The 25086-nt window shown below is 40.1% G+C and overlaps 1 protein-coding gene across 1 annotated transcript in view; it reads left to right on the forward strand.

Annotated features, from left to right (window-relative positions):
* The window catches only part of NOMO2 (NODAL modulator 2), a 29080-nt gene extending 15169 nt beyond the window's left edge, over positions 1 to 13911 (forward strand). Inside the window, exons 19-31 of the mRNA XM_086473345.1 lie at positions 1039 to 1248; positions 1551 to 1633; positions 2606 to 2765; positions 2889 to 3015; positions 3660 to 3773; positions 4452 to 4579; positions 5182 to 5323; positions 6180 to 6263; positions 7737 to 7847; positions 9744 to 9845; positions 10062 to 10181; positions 11126 to 11218; positions 12115 to 13911. Of these exons, the coding sequence (XP_086329471.1) occupies positions 1039 to 1248; positions 1551 to 1633; positions 2606 to 2765; positions 2889 to 3015; positions 3660 to 3773; positions 4452 to 4579; positions 5182 to 5323; positions 6180 to 6263; positions 7737 to 7847; positions 9744 to 9845; positions 10062 to 10181; positions 11126 to 11218; positions 12115 to 12246 (1606 nt within the window). The 3' untranslated portion in view covers positions 12247 to 13911. The remainder of the gene's footprint in view (positions 1 to 1038; positions 1249 to 1550; positions 1634 to 2605; positions 2766 to 2888; positions 3016 to 3659; positions 3774 to 4451; positions 4580 to 5181; positions 5324 to 6179; positions 6264 to 7736; positions 7848 to 9743; positions 9846 to 10061; positions 10182 to 11125; positions 11219 to 12114) is intronic.
* Positions 13912 to 25086: the final 11175 nt, after the last annotated feature.

Raw genomic sequence — 25086 nt, forward strand, 5'->3', positions numbered from 1 at the left:
TCACTCATAGAGAATTTTGCAATATTCTGTGACAGTTTTTCAGACTATTGTGGATGAGACAGAAGATAAGATACAAAGGATGGTTGGAGACTAGAAGAAATTGCTAGGAAAGAGAGGATGTAAGAGCAGGGAAGGTGAAATGAGATGCATTATTCTGAGCTGTTTCGAAGAACTTGATAAAACTTATCTAGCAATCTGTTCAATGAACAGTGACAAGATAGCTGGATAGGTCAAATGTATAGGCAAATCAGAGTATTTCCTGGGAACTGCCAGCTATTGGAAGTATTTATTCATGACAGAAGTTATTTTCTGCTTGTATACTCTACTCCTGAGAGGTGGGTTCTGAGGGAAAGTTCCTAGTACTGGAAAAAAAAAAAGTGAGCTTAGCAGTCTTCTTGATTATTTTCTGTATTAAGCTTGTTCTCAGGTTTGGAATTCCAGTCTTTCTCTTTTAGTTTAGGGCTTTGGTAAAGGTACTCTTGCAAACTGGTCCTTTGGCTTGAGAATTTACCACTCCTGCTGGCTTGTCTGTACTTCCTGTCCGAAGTTACTGCCCCTGCAGCAGAGCTGGTGTCTGGTACTTGGAGAAGAATCAAGACTCTCTACTTACCAAAAGCTAAGCTAAGCTAAGATGCTGGACTCTGCAAAGTGGTTGAGCTGTAGTATGTGACACTGGCTCTGCAGTGGAATGCTGAGGCATGGCAGGGCAGAGGAGGAGGCAACAGGCCTGTAACTTCTTGAATGGTCATAGCATGATGGGGCAGAATTTGTGAGAGTTGCAAGTAGGTCCTTTCCTGCTAGGCCGGGTAGGTTATCTGTAGTCCCTATGAACGAGCCTTTCTACTAGTAATTGGTTGATACGGAGGTTAAAGTTTTAGTTATGCTTGGAATAAATAGCAGATTTAAAAAGGAATGGATTAAAAAAAATAATCCTGGGACTTGTCTGCTGTGGTACAAAGGCGGTAATGAACAGATATAACAAGCCTTTATCTATCTATATGAGAGGAGATGATTTTGTTTTCTCCTCCATATTTTCAGGTCATCCATTGACAGTGAACCTGCCTTAGTTTTAGGGCCCCTGAAATCTGTACAGGAGTTACGTAGGGAGCAGCAGCTGGCAGAAATTGAGACCCGCCGACAGGAGAGGGAAAAGAAGGGTCAAGAGGAGGAAGGAACAAAACCACCAGTGCAAGAAATGGTAGAGGAACTCCAAGGACCGTTCTTATATGAATTTTCATACTGGGCAAGGTAATACCAAGCTCCAATGACAATGTGTATTCTTTGTACTATTTCCTGGTGTTTCCACCAAACAGAATAGTGATTACATTCCATATAGGAAAGAGCTGCTGTATGAGTATCCGTGCCTGTTCTTGTTGACTGTCAGCTAAATGGAAACTAGTACCATTTAGTAAGAATTTTGCTTAGGTTATTGTTGATACTTTTTCCTTGGGGTATTTAGATGGATTCTTGTGTCAATATGCAGTACTCTGTTTTAAATGAGAGCTGCTAATTCCATTTTCTTCTAATTGTATCTTATTTGTGTTTTACAGGTCTGGAGAGAAAATTACTGTGACACCGTCATCAAAAGAGCTCCTTTTCTACCCACCTTATGTGGAAACTGTTGTTAGTGGAGGTAAATATGAATGAAACCTAGTTTGAAAGCAGTAGATTTTTAAGCAGAAATGAGCGTATGAACAGCTCTTCAAAGGTGTAATGTTAGGGAAGTTTCAGTTGCAGCTATTTCTTTGGGCCAGTTTCACTCTGGAAATTGGAGGTATGGGTATTTGGTAGAGGGTGCAAATACAGTTTTTATCAGCAGAATGAGCTTACAAGTGCTGAAAGACCATCTGGCACAAGAGGAAGGGCTAGATTTCTGGATATTACACCACATTCTCAGAAAAGTTCGTTTTACCCTCATCTAGAAAGCAATGTTTGTATTTTGGGTTTGTTACCAAAATCAAGTTTCTGTTAGGTTTTCTTTGTAGTAAATTGCAATAATAAAAATACTCACAAAAAAGTAAACTTCAGGATTGTCAGGGCTATCGTCAGTTAGTTGATGCTACTTGTTAATTCAGTGTCTGTCTTGCCCTCAAGTTCCTACGTGAACATACTTTATTTGAAATCACTAGAAAATGTTAGATACCCATTTTCACGTGCCTCTGCTGAGCATATTCTAAATACATTGGAGGAACGGAAATAAAATTTTACTTGTGTCATTAAACATCACATATGCTGAACTGAATTTGATCTCAATTTTTTTCAGCGTAGTATCAGCTAGAAGGCAACATTGTTAGAATCTTCTCCATGTGGCTGCAGTAGTTGTAACTTGATGAATCCTCAAAGCACTTTGCAAATTCAAAATGTTTGGTTTGGAGATGTGCTTATACCTTTGGAACTTAGTTATTGGTTTTGTGAATGTTCATATGTTTTAAGATGTGTTGAGAGGCCATAGAATTCTGTGGGTTGATCTCTTATTCTAAGGTAAAAGAATGTCAACTGATCACTTAACTCACTGGGGAGTAGTTAAACTCTTGCTGTAAAACAGAACGGTGAGTGTATTTTTGACTTTCTGGTTTGTCTTAAATCCCCTTTCGCAATGACCAAGAGGGTTGTCCTGGCAAGCTGATAGAGATTCATGGAAAAGCAGGCTTATTTCTGGAAGGCCAAATTCATCCTGAATTGGAAGGTGTTGAGATTGTCATTGGTGAAAAGGAAGCAACTTCCCCACTCATCACAGTTTTCACCGATGACAAAGGTGCTTACAGGTAATTAATAGATTTGTTTTGATCTTTTGGATTCTTTAGTTAAAGTGCAATGGTGTCTATAAAATGTGTGGGTGATATCCAAGTGCTTTTTTTAAAACAAGTTCTTCTTTCCTTTTTTTGAAGTGTTGGGCCACTCCACAGTGACTTGGAGTATACAGTTACTGCTCAGAAAGAAGGGTTTGTTTTGACTGCAGTGGAAGGAACAGTTGGGGACTTCAAAGCTTTTGCTCTTGCTGGGGTGACATTCGAGGTAATGTTCTAAACACTTTGGGTTCCGAATGAATTCAGCATGAATGCTAGTTAGAGCTAGACAGGCAAAAAAGTTTACCCCTGTGTTCCAGCCAAACATGAACGGGTGTGGGATTCCAGGATAAGATAATTTTGCCACGGGGAAACAAAGCTCAGTAGATGGGCTTAGTTGTAGATCATGACTTGCTATGCAGAAGAGATTTTGCAAAGAGTCTAGAGTGAAAGTTAGAGCCTGCAGTCCACAAGACTGGCTTTACTTGCTTTTGTAGAGTCGGACCACCTTCTCTTCATGAGTTTTATCACTCAGGGTGATCTTTTTCGTGTACAGTCTGGTCCAACTAGTGCCTGGTTCTAGTCTTTGGGATACTTTGTTCTGGCCCACGGCTTGTCCTATGAAGAGAGAATGACTGTTCCGGTGACACATGCTATGTGTGGCTGTGACTGCCCAGGTGTTGATAGCACAAACTTCTGTAGCCCTGCAGTCTTGCAGGAGGGGGTACGCTGCAGATGTGGCTAGTTTTCTTCTGCTTACAGCTGAGTGCTCAGAGCCAGCACATCTGTGCGCTCTGTAAGGACCCCTCAGTTGAACGCTTCTTCTTACAGCAACCCTCACTTACACTTAAAACTATTGCATTTTCAAAATAGATCAAATCAGAGGATGACCAGGCTCTTGCTGGAGTTCTCTTGTCTCTCAGTGGAGGGGTGTTTCGGTCCAACCTCCTTACACAGGATAATGGCATGCTGACGTTTTCTAATCTGGTAAGTTGAAATTGATTCTTCTGAACGTGGCTGCATGTGTGAAGCTGCATTACTTTGCCCTCTAAACCAGAGATGCTATTGGCTCTCCTCAGTGCCAGGGGGATGTATGGTCTCCTTTGAAATCATAACCCACAGTGAGAGAATGTAGGTCCCTCAGAGTGGGAGTCCCTCAGAGTAAAATCTTAGCGAGTGAAAAGATGTGATATCTAACCTGGCAAGAGATTTCTCCCCAGCAGGTAGTAGATAATGTTGATTGATCTCAGTTACTAATTTGCAGTCTGTAAACATGAAAGAAGCCAATTTGTTGATGATCATTTGAGAGTCTTTAGAGGAAAAAAAAATGTAATTAGATTATTGATCTGTACATGTGTGTAGACATGCCTGAATAGTTTTCTTGCAGACATTTCCTGGTCACTTTCCTGTCGTTGAGATCTTCCAGTAAGGTTTAGGGCCATAGTTTCCTTTCCCTCTTCAGGGTTTATAACCTGATGGTGTTCCATTGGTTTATTGTGCAATGTGCTCCCCGTTTTTCAGTGCTTACCTTTTTCTGATCAGTTTAACCTATGGTTGGGACAGAGAACTTTAACTCTTCTGGGAGCTCTTGCAGAAAGAATTGTTTGGAGTTGGTGGATTTTAGTGTCACTATCAGTAAACAGCTTGTTTTATGCCTCTTCACAGAGCCCAGGGCAGTACTATTTTAAACCCATGATGAAGGAGTTTCGCTTTGAACCATCATCACAAATGATTGAAGTGCAGGAAGGACAGAATCTTAAAATCCGGATAACTGGTTACAGAACAGCTTACAGGTCAGCAGAGCTGAAATGCCCTGCAAAATGCTACATGCTGCATCAGGATGCGCTATGCAAAACCCATGTTTTCTCCTGACACACCTCTGTTCTGAAGGTTTGGAGGGTACTTTTGAAGGCACAATTTAACTTTATTATGCTGTGTGTGAGTACTTGTTTTAGCCTTTTGTCATGCATGCGGATATATACCTAAGCCCAGATGGCAGGACTGTAAGAAGAAACATTGCTATGAAAGCACTGTGTCAGTGCCACTGGAAGTGGCTTGTGCTGCATCAAGTGGGAGAGTAGAGGACTGTTCTAGGGATGGTAGACCAATTCAGGTATCTGACTTCAAGATCCTTCCTTTCCTTGCCCTCAGGAGTAAGTGCTGCTGTTCCTGGAGGTCATGGAACTTAGATTCCTAAAGGTGTGCTCTAAACTGTAGCTAATTCTAATGCTTTAAGCAGTTTTACATATACATTATGAATTCCCCTTTTCTTCTCTGTGCTATGCTAAATATATTAAGTACTTTTTCCGTCAGTTATGACAATGAAATGTCTTTAAAATGTACTTTAAAACAGCATCTGCACATCTGTAGCAATTGGTTCTCTTTATACCTCCAGCTGTTATGGCACAATTTCTTCCTTAAATGGAGAGCCTGAGCAGGGAGTCTCTGTAGAAGCTGTGGGGCAGAAGGATTGTAGCATCTATGGAGAAGACACGATAACTGATGAAGAGGGCAAATTCAGGCTGCGTGGCCTTCTGGTAAGGATTAGAACACTCTATGTCACTTTCTTTTATGTTAGTGTGATAATGGAGCAATAAAATTTGTTTTATTAATTAGCTACAGACTTCTATTTTCCTTCGTATTTTCTAGCTCAGATTCACTTGAGTCTCTCTGTTAGGAAACGCTGTCATGTAGTGAACATTCGTTCTAGTAAAGGGGGGAAAAACTTGTAGTGTAAGGCTGTGGAACTTGCTGCCAGCACACTGTGATGGCCTCCCACAAACACTGAACAGTTCACGTGACATAACCCGAGCCCCCAGTCAGTGTATAAATGGGTCTAACAGGCATTCAGCAGTGTTCAGGTGTTACAGCAGGGAACTTTCTTAGGCAAAAGAATTTGGGGAAGCTTTTAGTTTCTCTTGTGAAAATACTGTGACAGCGTATTTAGCAAAGCATTGGGTGTATGTATGATGTTAATTGTACAGGACGTATGTGAAGTAAGCTGTTCTGCAGGAACTGTGGAAGCTGAATTTCTGGGACCACTCTGTGTGGAGTAAGCAATATGCTGAAGTAGAAAACAGTATTTGATCAGGTTTTAATCCTGTTTAATGTATTTTCTTTCTAGCTAAAACACTTTACAGCAGATGATTTCTTTTAATAGTGTGATGTAATAAACCAGTGAAAGTTCTGTGATAGGTCTTTTGTATTTGCTGGCAGTAAATGCCCCTGATGGTGTTTTTGAGTTAAATTTTCTATTTGGGGTAAGGAAAACTTCAACTGGATAGAGTTAGATCTGTTTGGGTGGTGTGTCTTAAATGGAAATCTCTTATTCTTTTCTAAAACTAAAGTATGTATTATTTGGTGTGGGATTTATCATCTGAATGTTGCATTTAGCCTGGTTGTGTGTATCACGTCCAACTCAAAGCTGAAGGCAATGATCACATTGAAAGAGCTTTACCACAGCATCGGGCAATTGAGGTAAATTTTTTTTTTTTGTAGCGTCACTTAAACATTAAATGTGTCTGTCTAAGTTTTATCTGTTCTATGAGCAGCAATGCAGTTGAATGCATTCTGTTTAGACAAGTGGCTTTCAGCAAGCTAGGTCCCTAAATACAGGCCCTGTATTGTGTGTCAGCACTGTAGCTTGAAATTGAAATAAGGTAAAGCCCAAACAGTAAACCAGGGAGAAGGATTCTTTCACAGTCACAAAAACTATACATCAAGAAATGAGAGAATAAATGAATAGAATACCTTTCAGCATTTCTTTATGATGTGGAACAAAGCACTAGTGACTTGAGGATGTCATAAATTGTCATATTATGCTATCTTCTTATGTAGTTATTGATTGATAGATAGATTTTGTTATGCTTTATTTGGTCCAAATCCTGCAGTCTTGATGTAAATGTAGTTGTCATTCAGATTAGCAAATCTTATAAAATATAATAATAACTTTGAATTGAAAGCTGATGAAATCTTGTTGAATATTCCTCCATCCTTATCAATTCAGATTAGTTGCCTTGCATTTATATCTTGATATCCAGCAAAGTTTAATTAGCCTTCTTTAGTTGTCCAAAACTTTTCAGTGGGAGATGGTCATTATATGAGTACAGACACATCCCTGACCAGGGTGCCCTCCTTTGCAGCAAAACAGAAGGGCAGAAATCTTTCAAGTCCTTAGTGTCTTCTTGCTAAGAGTGCTTGCTGCTTGGGAAGGGGAAGAGAATGGCAACCCCAATTCCAGAAAATCACATGAAGGTTATGTACTGCTGTATGCAGTACATTGTACTAATAGTATCCTGGCTAGCCTGACATTTTCTCCAGGAAAGAGAAATGTTCGAAAGACACCTGCAGGAAAAATGTACAGCCTCAGTGGTGGCAGACTGTCGATATGGCATCTGACCTAACCATGACCTGTCTGTTACTGTAGTGTTTGAGTAAATGACTTTCCTTACTGTGATCAGAGTTTGAATTTAGAAATGCAAATGTTTTGTATTTTAAACAATTTTGAAGGATGTAAAGGTACGTATTTTTGAGGTAAGTTATATTATAATACGAGCATATTCCTCATTAATCAACTGTATAAACATCCTAGCATAGTGATATGCATCTCAGCACAAATGCAAAATACTGAGACCCATGTTCAGATGTCAGGCAGTCCTGTGTATGTAACTCGGCGTCTTCCAAAGTAACGCATGCTTTTGATACTTCTTCCATTTTTCATTTAACTTCATGCCATCAGGCATGTGCTGATAATGCACAAGTCTGTAATTCCGAGCTGTGCACTCTGGAGGAAAAGTACTTGCAATTGGAAAGCCTTCAAGTTTCCTTGTGGTTAGTATAGAACAAATTTCACTTCTCATTTAAAATTATGAGCAATATTTATGTTGTGTTAACTGTCCTCTGTTAGCTGTTCCTCTGTTGGTAAAAACATGACTGTGTTTTATGTTTCAGGTTGGGAACAGTGACATTGATGATGTTAATATTATAGCATTTCGGCAAATTAATCAGTTTGATTTAAGTGGAAATGTAATTACATCTTCTGAATATCTCTCCACATTATGTGTAAGTTCAAGCTTTTCATCTTTGTCAGGTGTATTTGCCATTGGTTTCCCAATGTTTTTTTGCAGGGTCACTGGAAATTGTTCAGTAGCCGGAACTGTATTGTGACTAATACTTTAATGAAGGTGAATTTGAATTCCAGATAGAATTAAGATTCCAATGTTCCTCACTGCTTTGCTTTAGTGTTTCCATTATTCATGGGAATATGTTTAGGAAATACTTTCTCAGGTTGGCCTGTACATTTCTGGGTCTGCTTCCCTGATTAGGGATGCCCTCTCTGTAGGGAGAGCAAGACACGAGGGGTGGAATGAGTCCTCTGTATCAGAGAACTCCATTAATTCCTGAAATACCTGGAATTTTCGACATGCATGTCTGCTAGCAAGAAGATACGATGTGAATGCAACATACCATAGGACACATGAATTTAGGAGTACAGTTGTAAGAAAGAGTATGAGACAAATGGTAAAGCTGACATTTTCAAAATTCAAAAGATTGCACTGTGATCTGACAAAACTTGCTAAACCCACCCCTGTGATCCTTTTGGCTTAGGGTGCAAATGCTGGAAGTACCTGCAAGAGGTGTTAGTGTGGTAGGAGTTATAGTACCATTTCTCAGGTTTGAAAGGTTCTTGAAATGTTACCTATGAATATAAATGCAATGCCTGGATTTCTTTCAGACTAGTCTGTTATGCATCTCACCTGCCAAGATCTCATTGCTAAGCTGTTGTTTTTTCTGGGAGACATCCAAAGGATCCAACACTCAGAGCGGGTGTGAAGGGAAAACGTATCACCTTATTGAAGAGCACCTGAGCAAGCTTCCTGTCTTTCTGGGGAAATCGAGACCCTTGCAGTTCACACTAAGCAAATAGGAATTGATGTCAAAATTTATTATATGGAAGTTATCCAAGCCTGTACCTGTTTCATATTAGGTTGGGTCTTGCATTGCATGTGGTGCATGTGTGCTGTTGAGGGCTGCCTATCATCACCCTTGGTTTCAAGGCAGAAATTTTTGGCTTTGAAAGATGTACTAAGATTTGCTACAGACATGTGAGCAGTTTTGTGACCTCAGTCTGGTCCCTTCTGGTTGCATGGCCTTGGTGAAACAACTGCAGAAGCTCTGGTGAGCTGCAATTGGAGCTGCAACCATGGTAGCACTGGGCAGAATCAATGACAGTTTAGTTGGGCTGTGTCTGCTAGGAGAGCTGAGTCTTGGCAAATATCTCATCCAGAGGTTTACAAACAATGGTATAGATACTAGAAGGCTGCTTCAGAGTGGTCCACAAAAACCATCACTTCACTTACTGTGTCCTCTGGAGGAGGCACAGTGGCTGATAAACATTTGTGTGTACAGGCAGCCTCATGTGAGGAGGTGCTGCTGCCCCTACCGGCCTTATTCAGCTACAATACAACCCTCTTTTAATTATGCTGGTTTCTGAGCAAACTGTATTTGCTGAGGACTTCAGGCCTATTCTGTGGCTTGAGGTTGTCTAGCTTGTTAAATAAATGCAGAGAAGTTGGAATCAAGCAAAATGAGCCTGTCAGAGAAATAGAAACAACCCCCAGCTGGAATTTCCTGTGAAACTGCCGGGATTATTTAAAAGAATTGCTCAGTTCTGGTTGATGCACAGCACAGACTACTTTTAATGCACTAGATATGTGAAAATGTCAGACATCAGTGGTTCCAAAATTATTTCAAGTTCTGTAAAAAGACTGTTTCTGTGACTTTTCACATCCCAGATTAGAACAATTCCAGGTGTTCTTTCTTGACAACTTTCTGTTTATAAAACACGTGATGAATTTTGAAGTGCTTAAGTGCATCCCTTAAGATGGGATGCCTGAAATACCTGTTGTGGTGCAGGCTCAGAATTACCTCCTTTCTGCTTTCTTCTTTCCCTCACAGGTGAAGCTCTACAAAAGTGAAAATCTTGACAACCCAATTCATACAGTCAACTTAGGCCTATCCCTATTTTTCCATTTCCCACCACTTCTCCGAGATGGAGAGGTAAGAATATTGCTGAATGATTAGCTTGGCTCACTTCAGTTTTTTTCCCTAAGAACACTGAAGTGTTATTTCTGGTGTGCCTGCAGTATTACCTTCATGCTGAAGTGACTAGTGTCTCAGATGATTTGAAGCCTGACTTTTGCCTTTAAATCTGATTTTGTCTCAGACTGCTACTGGTATTGTAGACTGAGTGGTTTGTTTTTTTTTTACCCACAGAATTACGTGGTGCTCCTGGATTCTACATTGTCCAAATCACAGTATGACTACACCCTGCCTCAAGTTTCATTCACTGCTATTGGATATCATAAACACATTACATTGATCTTTAGTCCCACTGTAAGTACAAAATACTTAAATGTTCGAGTGTTGAGAGCAATGTCTGGTAGTATAGCCTGTGTGTATTTTGTGGTCTTGGTCAAACTTGCTATTAATGTAAATATAAAGGTGTTTATGAGACAATGAATTTGGATTTGGCCACGTTCAAGGCATCAGGCAGGGATATAATAACCTGGTGTATTGTGGGAGGCAGGTAAGGAGTTGTAGCCGTGACACTAACTGAAAGGTGGCAGTAACTGGGGGCTGAAGGAGAAAGATAAGATTGTTATCAGAATTCCTGTAAAGAATTCCGCGTATATGAAAGAAGTATCACTAGGCCAAAAAGAGCGCTTTAGTTGTTGGAGCTGACGTAGAGGGTAAAGCAGAGGGGTTCTCAAACTAGCATCAGGGGAAGACTTCTCCCCTGAGGGACAGAAGTGTCTTTTTGCACTTCTGAAAAGCACAGTCAATTTAGTGAAGCGTTTATTCTGTAATACTTAAATGATTTAGTTCTTTCCTGCATCTTGCTGCCTGTTCAGCTGCCAGTGAAACACGAGGAAAACATGAAATGAAAGTTATAACTGAACGATGTAGATGTGTCTGACAGGTGTTGTGCTAGTATGGTTGCTGTAGTATTATCACTGGGATCGCAGAGGCTTGGGCAGCATATGACAGGTAAATCAAAGCACACTAGGTTGACTGCAAAGTGGAGACTGACCATCAGTGAATTGGCTTTAAAAAACAACGAACTCCAGGAAGAAGGTAATAGATTAATGAATCTGATCAAGGGGACTGCTTTGAAGTTGAAGGTAAAGTAAATCTTAGAGCAGTGCTTAGAAGGAAGTCGGATGGGAAGGGCTGGATGTGCCACGTGATCCTATTGCTGACGTTGCTTAAAGCTGAGGGATTTCATAGTCAAAATGACTGTTTAAAAAAACCAAACACATGGTCCTCACTGTTTTCAGAGAAAGCTGCCTGAACAAGATATTGCCCAAGGATCTTACATAGCGTTACCACTGACGCTGCTTCTGTTGTTGGCTGGTTACAACCACGATAAGGTAGGTCATGTGTTTTTTTTGTCTTACCCAAATATTGTTGTCCTATAAATGAATACTTTGTACCGTGTTAAGTGAGGGTTTGTTGAGGTGGTTATCCAGACAGAGATGCAGTCAGCAGTCACCTTACATGCAATATTTTAAGAAAAGCCACAATGTAGCCATGTTTTTGGACAATTACTTTCCTTTAAAAAAACTTAGTGTGAAGGTGGGCTCCTGTGCCATTTCTGAATTTTGTCTTCTCATTTGATGGCTTTTGGGAAAATAACAATACAGCATCATTCAAATTCAGATAACCAGACTCAGTGATAATAGGAGTGAAAATAATTATTTTATTGGCTTCTGGAAAAATCAGACTGGAAAAAATCTTGCAAGTCATTGAGTCTGATCTCTTCAGCTAGTGAAAAGGTCTCGAGAACAATATACCTACTACGTAACCCCCCCCGTCTTTGTTGACAAGCCATGCTCTTCTAGTTTTCTGTGATATGACTGCATTTCTGTTTTGCTGATAAGAGAAAAGAAATTTGTCTGCAAATGGGTAAGACAGCACAGAATGTGGGATTCAAGGATTTTTTTACAGTGTCACTAGAAGTGCCTCTGCTGAATATAGCGGTCATCTTCCAGACAGGGGATTCAACCTGCTGTTCTTGGCTAGATGACTGCAGGGAAAAAAATTGCTGACAATCATTTTAGTTTTTGATTATCAGAAATTCTCAGAAGTTGGGTTTGGTTCCTTCCCAAGATTTACTGCCATTTTCTGGTATCTTTGTAGATGTGCTGTTTACACAATGGATTTTATTTGTTTGGGGGTGCATGAGTCCAAAGACCGTTATCGTTCAGACCTTACATACCATTGTAATCACAAGCTGCTTCCCCTTTTGTTTCTTTTTTTTGCCCAGCTTATTCCCTTATTGCTACAGCTGACAACTCGACTGCAAGGAGTACGTGCTCTTGGACAGACAGGTTCTGACACTGGTGGCTCAGAGGATGCGAAGAGACAAACGAAAAAACAGAAGACAAGACGGACGTGAGATGAAAGGGGTGGTTGCATGAAGTGGTTGTCTTGCCAACTGGAGCCTGAGGAAGCAAAACCACTAAAATGCATTTTTGTTGAATTTGTGGACTTTACAGTTTTATTGTTGCTACGTGAGCACCATTTGTCACACTAGCTTCATTTTAGGTGTAAATTTTCTGTGGAATCTATAGATTTCCTTGTTAAGTAATGAAATGAATGCCTCTGTTGTCACTGTGGGTGCATCTCGCATACTTGAAGACAATTCATGAATTTTTTTTTTCTCTTCAGTGGAACAGGTCATGGTGTCTTCGTTAATGATTTGTAAAAGCAGTGGTAATAGACTGCTTGACTTCACTTTCAGTCTTTAGATGTTGGGATCACTTTTCCTTACCTTTTGAAATACCCACTTTACAGAAGCAGGACATAGAATTTTACTAAGTCAGTGGTGCTTGAAACAACCGAGTTTTGAGGGATGTATATGAACTGGTGAATTATGTCTTTGGCACTTCCAGTTCAGCAGTTTGATTGAAGAGTCTTGTCATCTGCACAGCTGTGATTTCAGTTCTTATCCAATGTTTATGTTATCTTTGATTATAATCAAGTTTTTGCCCGATGAAGACAAATTGTTAATGTCAGGTGAGTTCTGATGATCCTACTGCAAAAGCAGTGTTTAAATTTCAGTTCATACACAGTGTGATCTCTTTAGACCTCCAGTGTTCCTGCAGTGGCTCAAGCTGGTTGCACTATTCTTTCCAAAGCTGTAGTGTGTTGTTGGTGATACCCATTCGCCTATGGGGCTGTCATGTTGCCTGCTCAGGCCAAGTGCAGCCTTTTTGCCAACTGATGATTATTATTTTTTTTTTACTTCTTTTTTTACTTCTTTCTTTTTTTTTTACTTTAAGAAATGTGAGCTTTTTGAAATCTCCAACGTGTACAGTCCCAATAATGTAGTCTGTAATAAATAATTTTCTTAACAGGCTATCTTTTGATTCTTGTTTGAAGTAGACAGTTGGACATACACAGTTTAAATGTTAATGGGGCTTTTTATTGACAAATAGTATAAAGGTTAATAGAGCTTTTGAAAGATGCACATAAATGCCTACAAATATTGCAAAGACATTGGTACTGCCAGTAAGTGGCAATGTTTCTCTTTCAAAGTATTTGAAATAAAGCCCCTTAACATTTAAATATTTATGCTTACAAACCCTACCATTCTTAGAAATTTGATGTTAAAGGTTTTATGCTATTTTTATTGGTATTTTGCATTATGTTGGGCCTAAATAATTAAAACTTCATTCAGTGATCATTCTAAGCTCTCTGAGGAAAATTGTACCAAGCTCATAATAAAAATGAAGAATGTCAAAAAAGCACGTATGTATAGAGTTTGAGATGAAGCTCTGATAAACTGTCATGTTCTCAATGACCTTAAACTTTGTATTGCTGTGTTTGAAATATATGGGGGAAAATAAATTGTATATTTTCAATACATCTTTATTTTAAGCTGGTGAATGTTAAGAAAGGCATCGCTGCTTTTTGGGGGGAGAATGTATGAGGAAGAAATGCACGTGTCCATGTGCCTTGAGGGAGTACCAGATATTCTGGCCTCTGGACTGTGAGACTTGGCTGATGATTGACCTTAAACATTGGAAATGCTGTTAATAAAAATAAAAATTAAAAAGAAGTGTTAAAGCTTGCTAATTTGGTGTTTGCTTCTAAACCTATGATTTTACCCAGTGCCTCTTCTCAAAATTTTCTTTTCTTTGCCTTCTGCAGCACGCTGGTGGCCTGCTTGCTTCCAGCCCTGTGTTTTGAGGTTTATTCTGCTTTTGAAGTGTTAATTCCTAACAAAGACTATAGCTTGCAGTTTCTCACTTGGCAGAGAAGTCATGGTGCTCTTTGAGAATATGGGGGAAAACTAATGCGTGAGATAATTTTCTAAGGCAGAACTAAATGCCAAGAAATCAGTATCTCCAATTCCATTTAGAAACCAATAATCAGATACACCAATCCAAGCAGAAAAATCTGCAATGGGGTCTTTCAGATCCCCAGAGCCCCACGCATGAAGTGAGGATCGGCTGAGGTCTGTGTGCACTAGCCACGCGCAGTCAGGCTGGGGCATGGGGAGGGAATGATCGTGACCGTGGTGTCTGCACAGGCAAACTGCCCCTGCCTCCAGCTGCTCGGCCCAGGCACCTGGCTGGTACCTCGTACCTCCGCAGCCTACCTCTGCAGAGCATGGAGCTCTAGGGGATCTTTATACAGCATTCCAGCGCTTCTCGGTGCGGAAATGGTGGGTTCAGTTTAGGATTACCTTCTGTACTATTCTGGGTTGAATATTTAAGTATTGTTTGCTCTGCATAGCTAAGGTTGCAATTGATTTTGTGCTCTTAAAACCAAGACTTCAGTATCAGTCAGACTGGCCTTTTCAGTATTTCCTGTAGAAAATGTCAGTTAAAGCTGTTTGTTGCATCTTTAATTAATTTATGTTAATACAGATAATAAATGCAGAATGGGACTAACATTTAGATGTTGACTCAGTAGAAAACATTCCAGACTTAGTGTTTACTATTCTTTTTTGCAGGCACAATAGTGAAAGAATGATTAATTAATTTGCTTGGTGAGCTAAATATGGGCAAATAGCTGAATTCTGTTGGAAATGAGAGTAAGGCCCTCCAGATAAAGATGGCATTGCATATTACTTGATCTTTGTATCAAAATCAACAATTAATATTACATATATTTGGTTGGCTCATCAATGATGCACAGAATTCTATTGTTTAAGAATGAAATGGATCATTAACAGTGATTTCTTCAATTTCTAGATGGTTCAGCTTATTTTCTACACATCATCTTTATTAGATGGCTGTCAGATTCCAAGAATAAGTGTTTGCTGCATAAGCAACAATGTTGTTAAATAAAGTCACAGCAATTTAAAAAACAAATATGCTTAAAAGCAAGAAAAGGAATACTTAAAGCAGAAAAATTAGCATTCACAGCAAAATGGAGCAGCACAATTTTCTCCATAGTTAATAGTCGCATTTATTTTTAAAATCTAAATTTCAGTATTTGCTGAGTTGCACTATTTAATATAAGATATCTACTTGTATGAATCAGATTCTTGGGCTAACTGTTCATTTGTTTTTCTTAATTAAGAACTTGTAGGGGAAAAATGATAATGTAGTGTGAGGTTGGGTCTGTAGATCTCTTTGGGGTTGAACAGGGTGTGAAGTTCCAACATGCCAGCCAGCTTCCCTTCCTATGGAGGACAGGATTTCAGGATGAAATCTCTAAAATGAATGAATTCCTTCTGCTGTTCTTTTTTGTGTGAATTTTTAGATATTGAAAGTACAACTGTAGAATCAGCTGTCTTAATAAGTAATGAGCATCCTTCTCAGCGCTGGACTAAGCACTGAGGCTTTTGAAGGTAAGATGGCTTTGAAAATCCTGCTAGACATCTAAGCAACTGACTTGTCCAGAAAAGCTGAGGCTGAATGAGGAATTGAACCCTGAGATGATTGGTGTCTAACTTTTCTCCTGTACAATATTCCCTACTTTGTACAGTATCTGCATTTCTATTTTTCCAGTCTGAAAGTAATTTAAATTTGGCTTCTTGGAAAGGTAGATGCAATAAAATGAGTGGTGTGGGGAAGATCTGAAAGATAGTAAATTTCCTAACATCAATGAGTTCAGTCTCTGTCATTCAGACATTTATTTAAACCTGGAACAGGCCCATACATCCTTGTACAAATGAAGAGCAGCTCTACGCTAATTAGCATTCTCTGAGCCTTCGTGGATTATTAGGAAGTGCAACTTTTTCCCCTTGAATGTTTTACAGAGCTTTTGTGAGCCTTTCATATCAGCTAGCTTGTCCTTTCAATTTTCTATTATACCTTTTGTAATTGCTTTCTGTCTATATTTGATATGTTGTTGCTTTACTCCAGTAACTTCCATTATCACTTTTAACTGTTTGCTATTACTTGGATCAACATGGATGCATTATTTACTCTGTTTGCTTTAAATATTACTTTTTCCTTGTTCTGCCCCCTCCTCTCCCACCATCTTTCCGACAATATTTGCGCTTAGCAACATGATGCTGTCTCAAGTCTTATTTGTTACCTTTATAGCCTAAGACCATGATTACTTTAAGTCAAATGATATATTATCATAAAGCACTAAACACCCACCAGACTATTATTGAATTTATCATATCTAAGAGCTCAATAAACAGTGAAAGATAAACCTGTTTTTTACTGCCTGTGGAAGTCAGCAGGTTGATTCCTCCTTTAATTCTCATTTTTGTCAATACTAGAATAATTAAATCCCCATCACGAAGAATGGTTTCTTCAGGGGCCTCTCATCACGCTAAGTCTAGCTACGTTTGGTTTTTTTTTAAGCATAGGTTTGTAGTGAAACATCAACAAATTCTCACTGCAAGCCTTCGTACTCAGACACAAAATAAATTACCAGTGGCTTAAATAAAACACGTGAAAAGGATCAATTTTGTTTCTATGGTCTCTAGTGTTTGCTGCGTTAAAGTGTTTTCCACAGCAGTCGTTAGGAAGCACATTTGTGTGCTCCATTCTGTACCGCAGGGCTTGCTGCATCCGGAAGGAGGGGATGGGATGCTGCCCAGGCCCTCCTCTCCCCTTTCCTCAATATGGGGATGCGGGGCAGACATGGATGACTTCCCTTAGCAGATGAACTCAAGAGCTCATCAAGTGCACATCTGTAGGCTTGGGGCCTGGGTGGGTTGGTTTCTGCTATGCAGACAGGCCTGACAAAGTTTAACCAGCACCTGCGATTCCCAGCCCATCCAAAACAGCCCTCTTTGTCACTAGAGGAGCGAAGCCCTTTATGTGCAGAAATTGTTTTAGTAAGCATGGAAATGGGATGCAAATTTGCTTATGCATTTAAAATCAGAAATGGTGTTTCACTTCTAATCTGCACTCCAGCTGTATGTACTATTATCCTTGGGGAGGCTTGCTGTGATTGCGGAGTACCTGTACAAGGGACTTTCTGTCATTCTTTCTGGCGTAAGGGAAGGAAAGACCAACTTTAACTAGTAAGTGTCAGCTCTGAAACAAGCTCTGTAAGGATTGCAAGCTTGTATTAATAAGCATTCATGCAGCTATGTGTGCTCATATGAAGCTCAGTGCAGCAGTCCAGCAGCGATATCTCAAGTCATGGTGAGCAGATGTGGAACTGGTGATATACAATAAAGTCAGAACTTTCAAAGTTTAAAAAAATCATATTAACATGTTGCTTTTCATGTTTATAGCTGTGTAAATCTGATCTGTGGTTGTGTTCATGTTTTTGTTTTTCTCCTCAGTAAATTTTTTCTTATCTTTCTATGGCCCAGGTGTAAGAACGGAGTAAGTGATGCTGTGGCGGTTCTGAGCAGTGAGGTCTGACTGAAGGATGGGGAATAAGATCACGAATTTCATGGTCTTATTTTTATACTATGGATGGACTTTGTGAAGTAGCCATTTTGCTTTCAATGCTTTTAATTTCTGGGGAGAACCAGGGTAGAAGATGACCAAAAGATGCTGGTGCTTTGGAGATTAACTTTCATTTGTCTATGTGTCACTTCCAGCTCTACGAGCCAGCACTTCAGTTCATGGAGATTCAGATCCTGGGCTGAGACCCAAGGGTATGGAGCAGTTCAGGTATTGTGGAAAAGACAAAAAAAAAAAAATCTCTTCTCTCTCTTTCCATAGGGCACATTATAGAACTGCAGCACTGCAAAAGGGAGAAACAGCAAGAAACAGAGACATGCTACTGCTAGTAACTGTGTGGAACAACAACAGACACCCATAGGTCTTGGGGAAAGATGGAGTGATTAATATCATCAGCATTGAATCTGATTTGCATGTACATCACAAAGGCATAAATAAAAACACAAGAGATTTGTCCTGTACTTTATAAAGCATGAATATTCAATAAATTTAATGACTTAATCTTGAATGCAGGCATTTATCCCTACTGGTAGCCGAATTAGACACCTAGCTTATCCTTATTTGCTCACTTTTTCTTTTTTTCTTCTAATTTTAAGAGAGTAAGGGGCTTCTAGGATATGGTTAGCCTGGTAGTGATCATCACTTTAGCTCAATGCCCTGCTGTTCAACTCTGACGTTTTCTTAATCTTCCTTAAAATACGAGCCGGCTGTGAGCTTTCTCTGTAACTCTGCTTCCTGGAGCACCGAAGGCCAATGTTTAGAGATATTTCAGTGCTTAAGGGATGTAATTTCTAAAAGGATTTAGGCAAGCAAGGCCATTATTTCCCAGCATTTTAATAAAAATTATAGAATCATATACTTTAAAATATCTAATAAACACCTATTTGCATTTTCAGGTGCCTAAATAAATCTCTTGACACTTTGGTCCCGTGAGCACAGAACTGTGGTCTCACAGTGCTCTTTATGTGACTTCTTATGACGCTTTGTCCTGTTTGCCCAAATCAGGGAAGTTTTACCTTTCGTTACAGTAGGATAGCCAGCTGTTTCAGCATTCCTGACTGACAGCTCACACAGTGAAGTGCAAGTCATTGTAAAGGCCCTTTGAGGAACAGGGATGCTGAGGCAGGATGTTCCAGGAACACTCACAGACACTTCAGCAGCAAGTCAGGTCATCTGCCTCCTGATCCTGCCAGAGCCACTTCTCAAAGCAGGAGTGGGGGGAGTCTAGGCTTTGAAAATAAGGCAGTAAGAGTTACAATAAGAATATAATATTTGTTATAAAATGAAATCTCTGGTTGTGGTCCTTGAAACCTGGTACTAGCTCTTCCTGCTGTGTGTTAAATATATAGAATAGATGACTATTTCACAAATTAGCTGTTGCTTTTCCTGTATCCATTGCCAAAAAGGCAGTGGGTAGTCAAACACCTATTACCAGGCTGCAAGCATGATCTCTTCAGAAGACTGAGGCTATGCCCTAGCAAAATGTTTATTGCGTAGGTCCAGGCTCAGATGGACCTCAGTCTTTAGGTATGTTTCTGTAGACAGTTCTTCCACAGCAAAAAATGCAAAATAATGAAAAAGCTCAGCTTGTCGATAAAGAAAAGATGGTCTACACAATTAGAAGGCTTCCTCCTTGTTATAGTCTTCAGTCATTTAAATATCAGCTAAATAAAGACAGAAAGGAAGTGGCAGAGAAGATAAAAGATGAGGACACAAACATACTTGGCTATTTAAATCTTATTCCTCATTGTGCTGTGCAATGTTTCTTTTCTCCATCAAACTAATTATCAAAAAACTACCCCTGCCTGAGCTTATCGCTAGGTCAATGAGCCAGTGTACTTTCTGGTAGTGAACGCTGCCTGTGATTATTGCATTCATTAATTTTTATATAGGAAATAATACCTCTGCTTTGATCTATACAAACACATAGATTTCTGTTCCAAATCAAACTTCCTCTGTACCATGTCTGTTGTGGGAGGGAAGCACAGAGCTAGTACAGTGTCATGCCAAGTTACAGAATTTGATTTCATAAAAATAACCAATGGTAGTGCTTATTATATTATGCAAGATAAACTGGGGCAGACAAGTTGCATTGATTGCGTATTGGGTGATTTGTAACTCTGAAAACAAAACATTGAGTATGTCCTGAATACAGACATGGATGTGCTCTCAGACAACTGCGGTCTCTCCCTTACACTCAAAAGACAGCATTAGATAAGGCTGGACAATGATCTGCATTCACTCGTCGTGACCACTGAATTGTTCAGATTGTTGTAGATCCTTCCCATAGTCATGACGATGGTAACCTGGAGGATGAAGCCTCGATGTGAACACTGCGGTGCTGAGCACTAGGTAAAATCAAGGGCAATTGAAAGAGAACCCCTCTCTCTGACTGGCACAGACAGAGGGGCCTGGAATGGGAAGAGCTAGGTCCTGGCATAAATGAAGCTGAAAGTCCTTTGCTAACCTAGGTTTGATTATCAAGCTGGCCATAAGGAGAGTGGTGCTGATGTGAAATGATTCTCTTCAAATCAGGCTGGGCAATTACTGTACGAACACCACCATTATTATGCGACCTTCCTTCCTCTGAAGCACTCCACCAAGAGGCCATGAAATCCAGTGACTCCATCTTTCCCAGCTGCGGTTCCCAGAGGTTGAGAGCTCGTGTGCGACACAGAAATGGCAACGCTGACGGAAGCGAGATGCACTTCTGCCATCTTGTCCTCGTACGAGGTCCTTAGATCAGAGAACTTTTGCTACTTCCCATCTGCTGATCCTATGTCCCCAGTGCAGAATTGTCCCACAAAGTCATTCAGTGCTGGCTTTTCTATAGCCTGTTTCATGGTCAGGTGTTAGCTGATGCACAAACTAAATTTTCACTCTTTAGAATTAGAGCCTAATTCCGCATCTTCCTGTCTCATCGAGTTAATTTTGTTCAGCCATTAGAGACATCTCTGAGCTGTTACCTGTGAACTACACCTTCCAGCTCCTTTGTGAATTTGCTAACAATTCTGCAGAACCTTTATGATGTCCCTTGGTTCATGTGCTTTTTTCTTTAATTGTTTAAGCTGCTCGCTCTCATGTATTGGAACTCCAGCTCTAGTTCTGGTGAATATAACCCAGATCTACATCTAAAATTATTCTTTACCTAACAAAACTCACTAAGTAAATTCTAATTCCTTGTGTCTTATTAATCTTATTTGCTATAAAATTTTCTTTAATAATCAGACTAAATATCAGTCTACAGCTGACATCCAGTAGGTGGTTTCACACATACTTCATGCCTCAAGAATCCCTCCTATTCACTTGCTCCACAGCTGTAAGGTACATAACAATCCCAGCTTCGACCCACATTACCACTTTTCAGAAAAAGGTCTTGTCAAGAGCAAGGAAATTTTTAATCCGCTTTTCAAGGACATACTGGAAATTTGGGATTTTTTATGTTAAATGGCATGGACATTGCCCCAAATCATTATTTTTATTTACTAGCTGAAGTGTGGAGGCTTTCTGGAAGCCAAGCCAAAGATCTAGTGCCCTATCATTGTAGACACCTTGCCTACCTATGTAAGAAAATGTCCCTACTTAAAGCCCAAAGGTCTTGCAGTCTAAATGGATCAGACAGATAAAAGATGATAGGAAATTCAAGTGTGCATAGTCTACATGATGGCCACCAAGATCCAAAGAGGTCAAGACCCACATCACAGTCACTGAACATTTCAGTGCCTAGTCCCCAGGCGGCTGCTCTCTGTAGAGGATCCACACCCCTACATCACTTAAGCTCTTGGTGGACAAAGCCTTTGGATGCACCTTCAAGAAGACAGCATGGGATCTGGGAAAAAGGGACTGAAAGAAAGCACGCATTGCCACTGAAATCCTTAGTTTTACATCTTCACCTAAAGGCAGGAGCTTGAACTTTATTGATTTAAGATAAAGCAGAGAGAGTCGGTCTTTTAAAAAACCATGATGGTACAGTTTTCCTGAGTGTTTGACGGCTTCCTTTCCTTTCTCCTTACATGACCCCATTTTAGGTGGTTTTGTTCTCCATATCACAAGAGAGGAAGAGCAACAGATGGGCTTTTCCATTTTCTTCAGGGTCTTGCAAATCTTGCCTGGGGATATTTGTTAGTTTCTGGTTTCTTCTAATTTCCTTCTGTTTGAAAGAATAAGATATAATAAGGTGAAACCATCTGCATATTTGTACTTCTCAGATGAAGATTACTTCATTTGCAAGAAGCTTAATGGAACTCTGAAGAATCAGATTTGTTTATCATTTTAGGGAATGGGATGACATTTCTGCTTAAAAATTAATTACTAGAATATAGCACATTTGTGAGACCTTGCCTGGATTGAGAAAAAAACCCTCACATTCTCAAGAGAGCTATTGGTCTTTTTGCCATTTGTAAAACAAACTCTAAAATGATGGGTTTAGTGATTAAAGACTGAAAGAAAGAGGTCTCAAAATAACCAATGGATTCTCCAGCATATGTTAATATATTCTGTTTGGAAAGGTTACTTCCATTTATATTCAAGATGAAAATACTTTTTCACTTTATGGCATGTAATCACATTTTTTTCTACAGAAGCTAAGTACTCTGGTTAACACTGGGAATAAGAATCTAAAAACATTGTGAGGGATTAAATTAATGAGGAAGTGTTGATTTCAATAAAAACACATTTTAAAGATTAGAAATAAACATACTGACAGAGTCTATTTTTTCTCTTAAATTTTTTTTTCATTTTATTATATCTTATATAGTAAATTTCATACTGTAATGATAAAAATTTTAAAAAGGAACAAGAATTTTTAATGTAATAAACCCAGGTCTGTATGTGCCTAAAAAATTTCTGGAAATTTCATTTTACTGGATTTTTATGGGTTTTTTTTGTTTATTTCATGTTGTAACAGAAAAACCTGAAACTGATGGGTCTTTCTCCTGGAAATTAAACTTGTCTCTTTGAATGACTCCAGCCAGAGTACCCAGAGTGTTTTGTGGTGAGCCAAGACTTTTCTTGAAAGCCCACATTTATGCAGGCCAGCTGTCTAATCTGAGAAATTCAGGTGGATATGGGATACACCTGGCATTCCTGGCAGGCGGTGGGATCCTTCATCTGTGCCTTTGCCATTGTGAGAAACAAGCTTCCCTTCCTGCAGAAATTTGCTGCCTCATCCTTTACCCTCCTCAGCAGAAATCTATCAGTAAGGTAAATTAGGTCTGAGCAGGAAAGAATTTTCCAGATCCCTAAAGTGGTTTGGAGCTTGGAAATCTTTTCCTTCCTTCTCCAGGCTAGGACACAAATAAGGCCTTCCTCAGTTTTTCTCTGAAATATTTTCCACTCTTTTACATCCAGTCCCCGCCTTGCCACTTGAAGTGCTCATTTAAAGAGTAGGAAATCATTCAGATTCCAGTCACTCCTCCCTGCTAGACTGGGTGAAGAGGATCTCAGCATCTCAAGAAGGTGTTTTAAACACAAAGCTAGGAGACACAGCGATCTGGGCTGTGAATTAGCTGCTGCAGTGTTGAACTCAGCACAGGAAAACCTGAATAAATAAATGAGAGACAGTAGCTTCACAGCACCCTGGTTAAAAAGCTACTAGCACTGAAAGGAACTAGTTTTAGGGAGCACAGATGTCTCTACAATACACTGCAGTCAGGTGGCTGTGAGCATCCTCTCAGCTGATGACAATAACGCGTTCTGCAGCTGCAGATAACCCTTCACAGTATTTGGAGTTGGGGGTAGGACTAGCAAACCCCAAATCTCTGAATAGTCTAACCTGTTGAGGCCACGGGGATGTTTTAACCAGGGAAAGAGGTAAAATAGCCAGGTAAATTTATTGCAGCTCATAACATGCAAAGTACCAGACAGTCTATTACTTAGAGTGTGGGTGCTAGTAGTCTCCTGAGGAATCATGGCCTGGTGCGTGCTGTGCATTCAGTGTTGGAAGGACTATCTAACCGGAGGGAGAGGGCCTCTGCAGTATTTCTTTTGCAGCATCACTGGGCTCACGTAAAGCCATAGAAGCAGAAAGATCCCCTGCAGGATGTGCTCTTTCCCTTTGACAGAATAAATACGAGCCCAAACTCATATGCTCCAGTAAATGCCTCCTGGGCTGGTCAGCAGCATACGTGCAAAGAGGAACAATACACATTCCCTGCTTCAGAAAAGTTTCCCTGATTAATGATGAACATCTCAGAGGACCATCACCTGTACTCTCCTCTTCCTCACTTTTTAAATAACCTGGTTTACATAGTTTTACTACTTAAGTTTATGCTGGCAGCAGCAGCAGCTTTACTGGATTGTTCACTTCTCAGCAGCTCCCCAACCAGGTAGGGCCCAGGGTGAGGAGCTCGAGGGAAAAGCCCTGCTCGTTAGTGAGATGAATTGTGGCTGTGGGCTGGTATAAAAGGCCCAGCCCACAGAGACATGAAGCCTAGCTCTAGAGTCAGCTTGTGAGAGAGGTAGTCTGGGGGGAAAATGTCTCATGCAATTTGGGAGCTACAAGCACAGCTGGGGCCTGCAGTGGTGGAGGAACTTGGCTATGACTGAAATCCCTGCAGAAATAGGAGCTGAGAAGTTTCCCCTGTTATGTGAGAAGGCTATGCTTAAACTCCCAGCAACCTGAAGCTGTAAAACAAAAAAACTTACGGCCAAAAGACTTAATTCTTGTGAGATGAGGGGTTTTCCATCTCAGCCTCCTGAGGAAAGGTTTTGCCCTGGAAAGCTGCAACGCAAGCTGAGCTCTCAGAGGAGGAGACAAGCCCTTCTGCTGCACAATGAGGTAAGTTCTGCCACCAGGTGCTTTGTCACTTCTGGGGACAGCATTGTGCCTCAGCACGTCCGTGTGTGGGAGATGTAGTTGCCATCAGCAGGATAACCACAGAAGAGTTGGCTTCCAGTTCTTGCAGTTACTGTGATGTTGTTCACTGGCATTGAGTGCTTTCTTTTATGGATGATGAATTATTTTCCTACTGAAAGACTGGGGCTTTGTGCAAAAGCCAAACAGAACAGCAGTCTCATGAATCTTATTTGACCTGTTCCAGGAGTCTGCTGTGTGTGTACAGAGATGAGTTGGAAAGCAAGGAAGAGTCTGGAGTAAACTCCTGGGCTTTGTAAGACTGAGAAAACTTGCTCATTGCAAATGGTGTTCTGGTGCTCCCTTTGCTTACCTTTGAACTTGCTGGTGAGTCTGAGCTCTTCAGGTGCTATTTTACACTGTGCTGCAATTTCTGTAAATGAGTGCTGTGCTGTTGAATACTGCTTCTTTTGACTGGGGATCTAATTATTACTAAAACAAAAATGCACTTGCAAACTAAGTGCTTGAGCTTGCAAACTGTTTTGGAGTTAACTTTGAAAAATCACTTTTCTTCCCCTGTATTTTTTGTTTTAAAATTCCAAGTCTT

This window comes from Leptosomus discolor, chromosome 14 (genome assembly GCF_034619465.1).
Source record: "Leptosomus discolor isolate bLepDis1 chromosome 14, bLepDis1.hap2, whole genome shotgun sequence".
Lineage (NCBI taxonomy): Eukaryota > Metazoa > Chordata > Aves > Leptosomiformes > Leptosomidae > Leptosomus > Leptosomus discolor.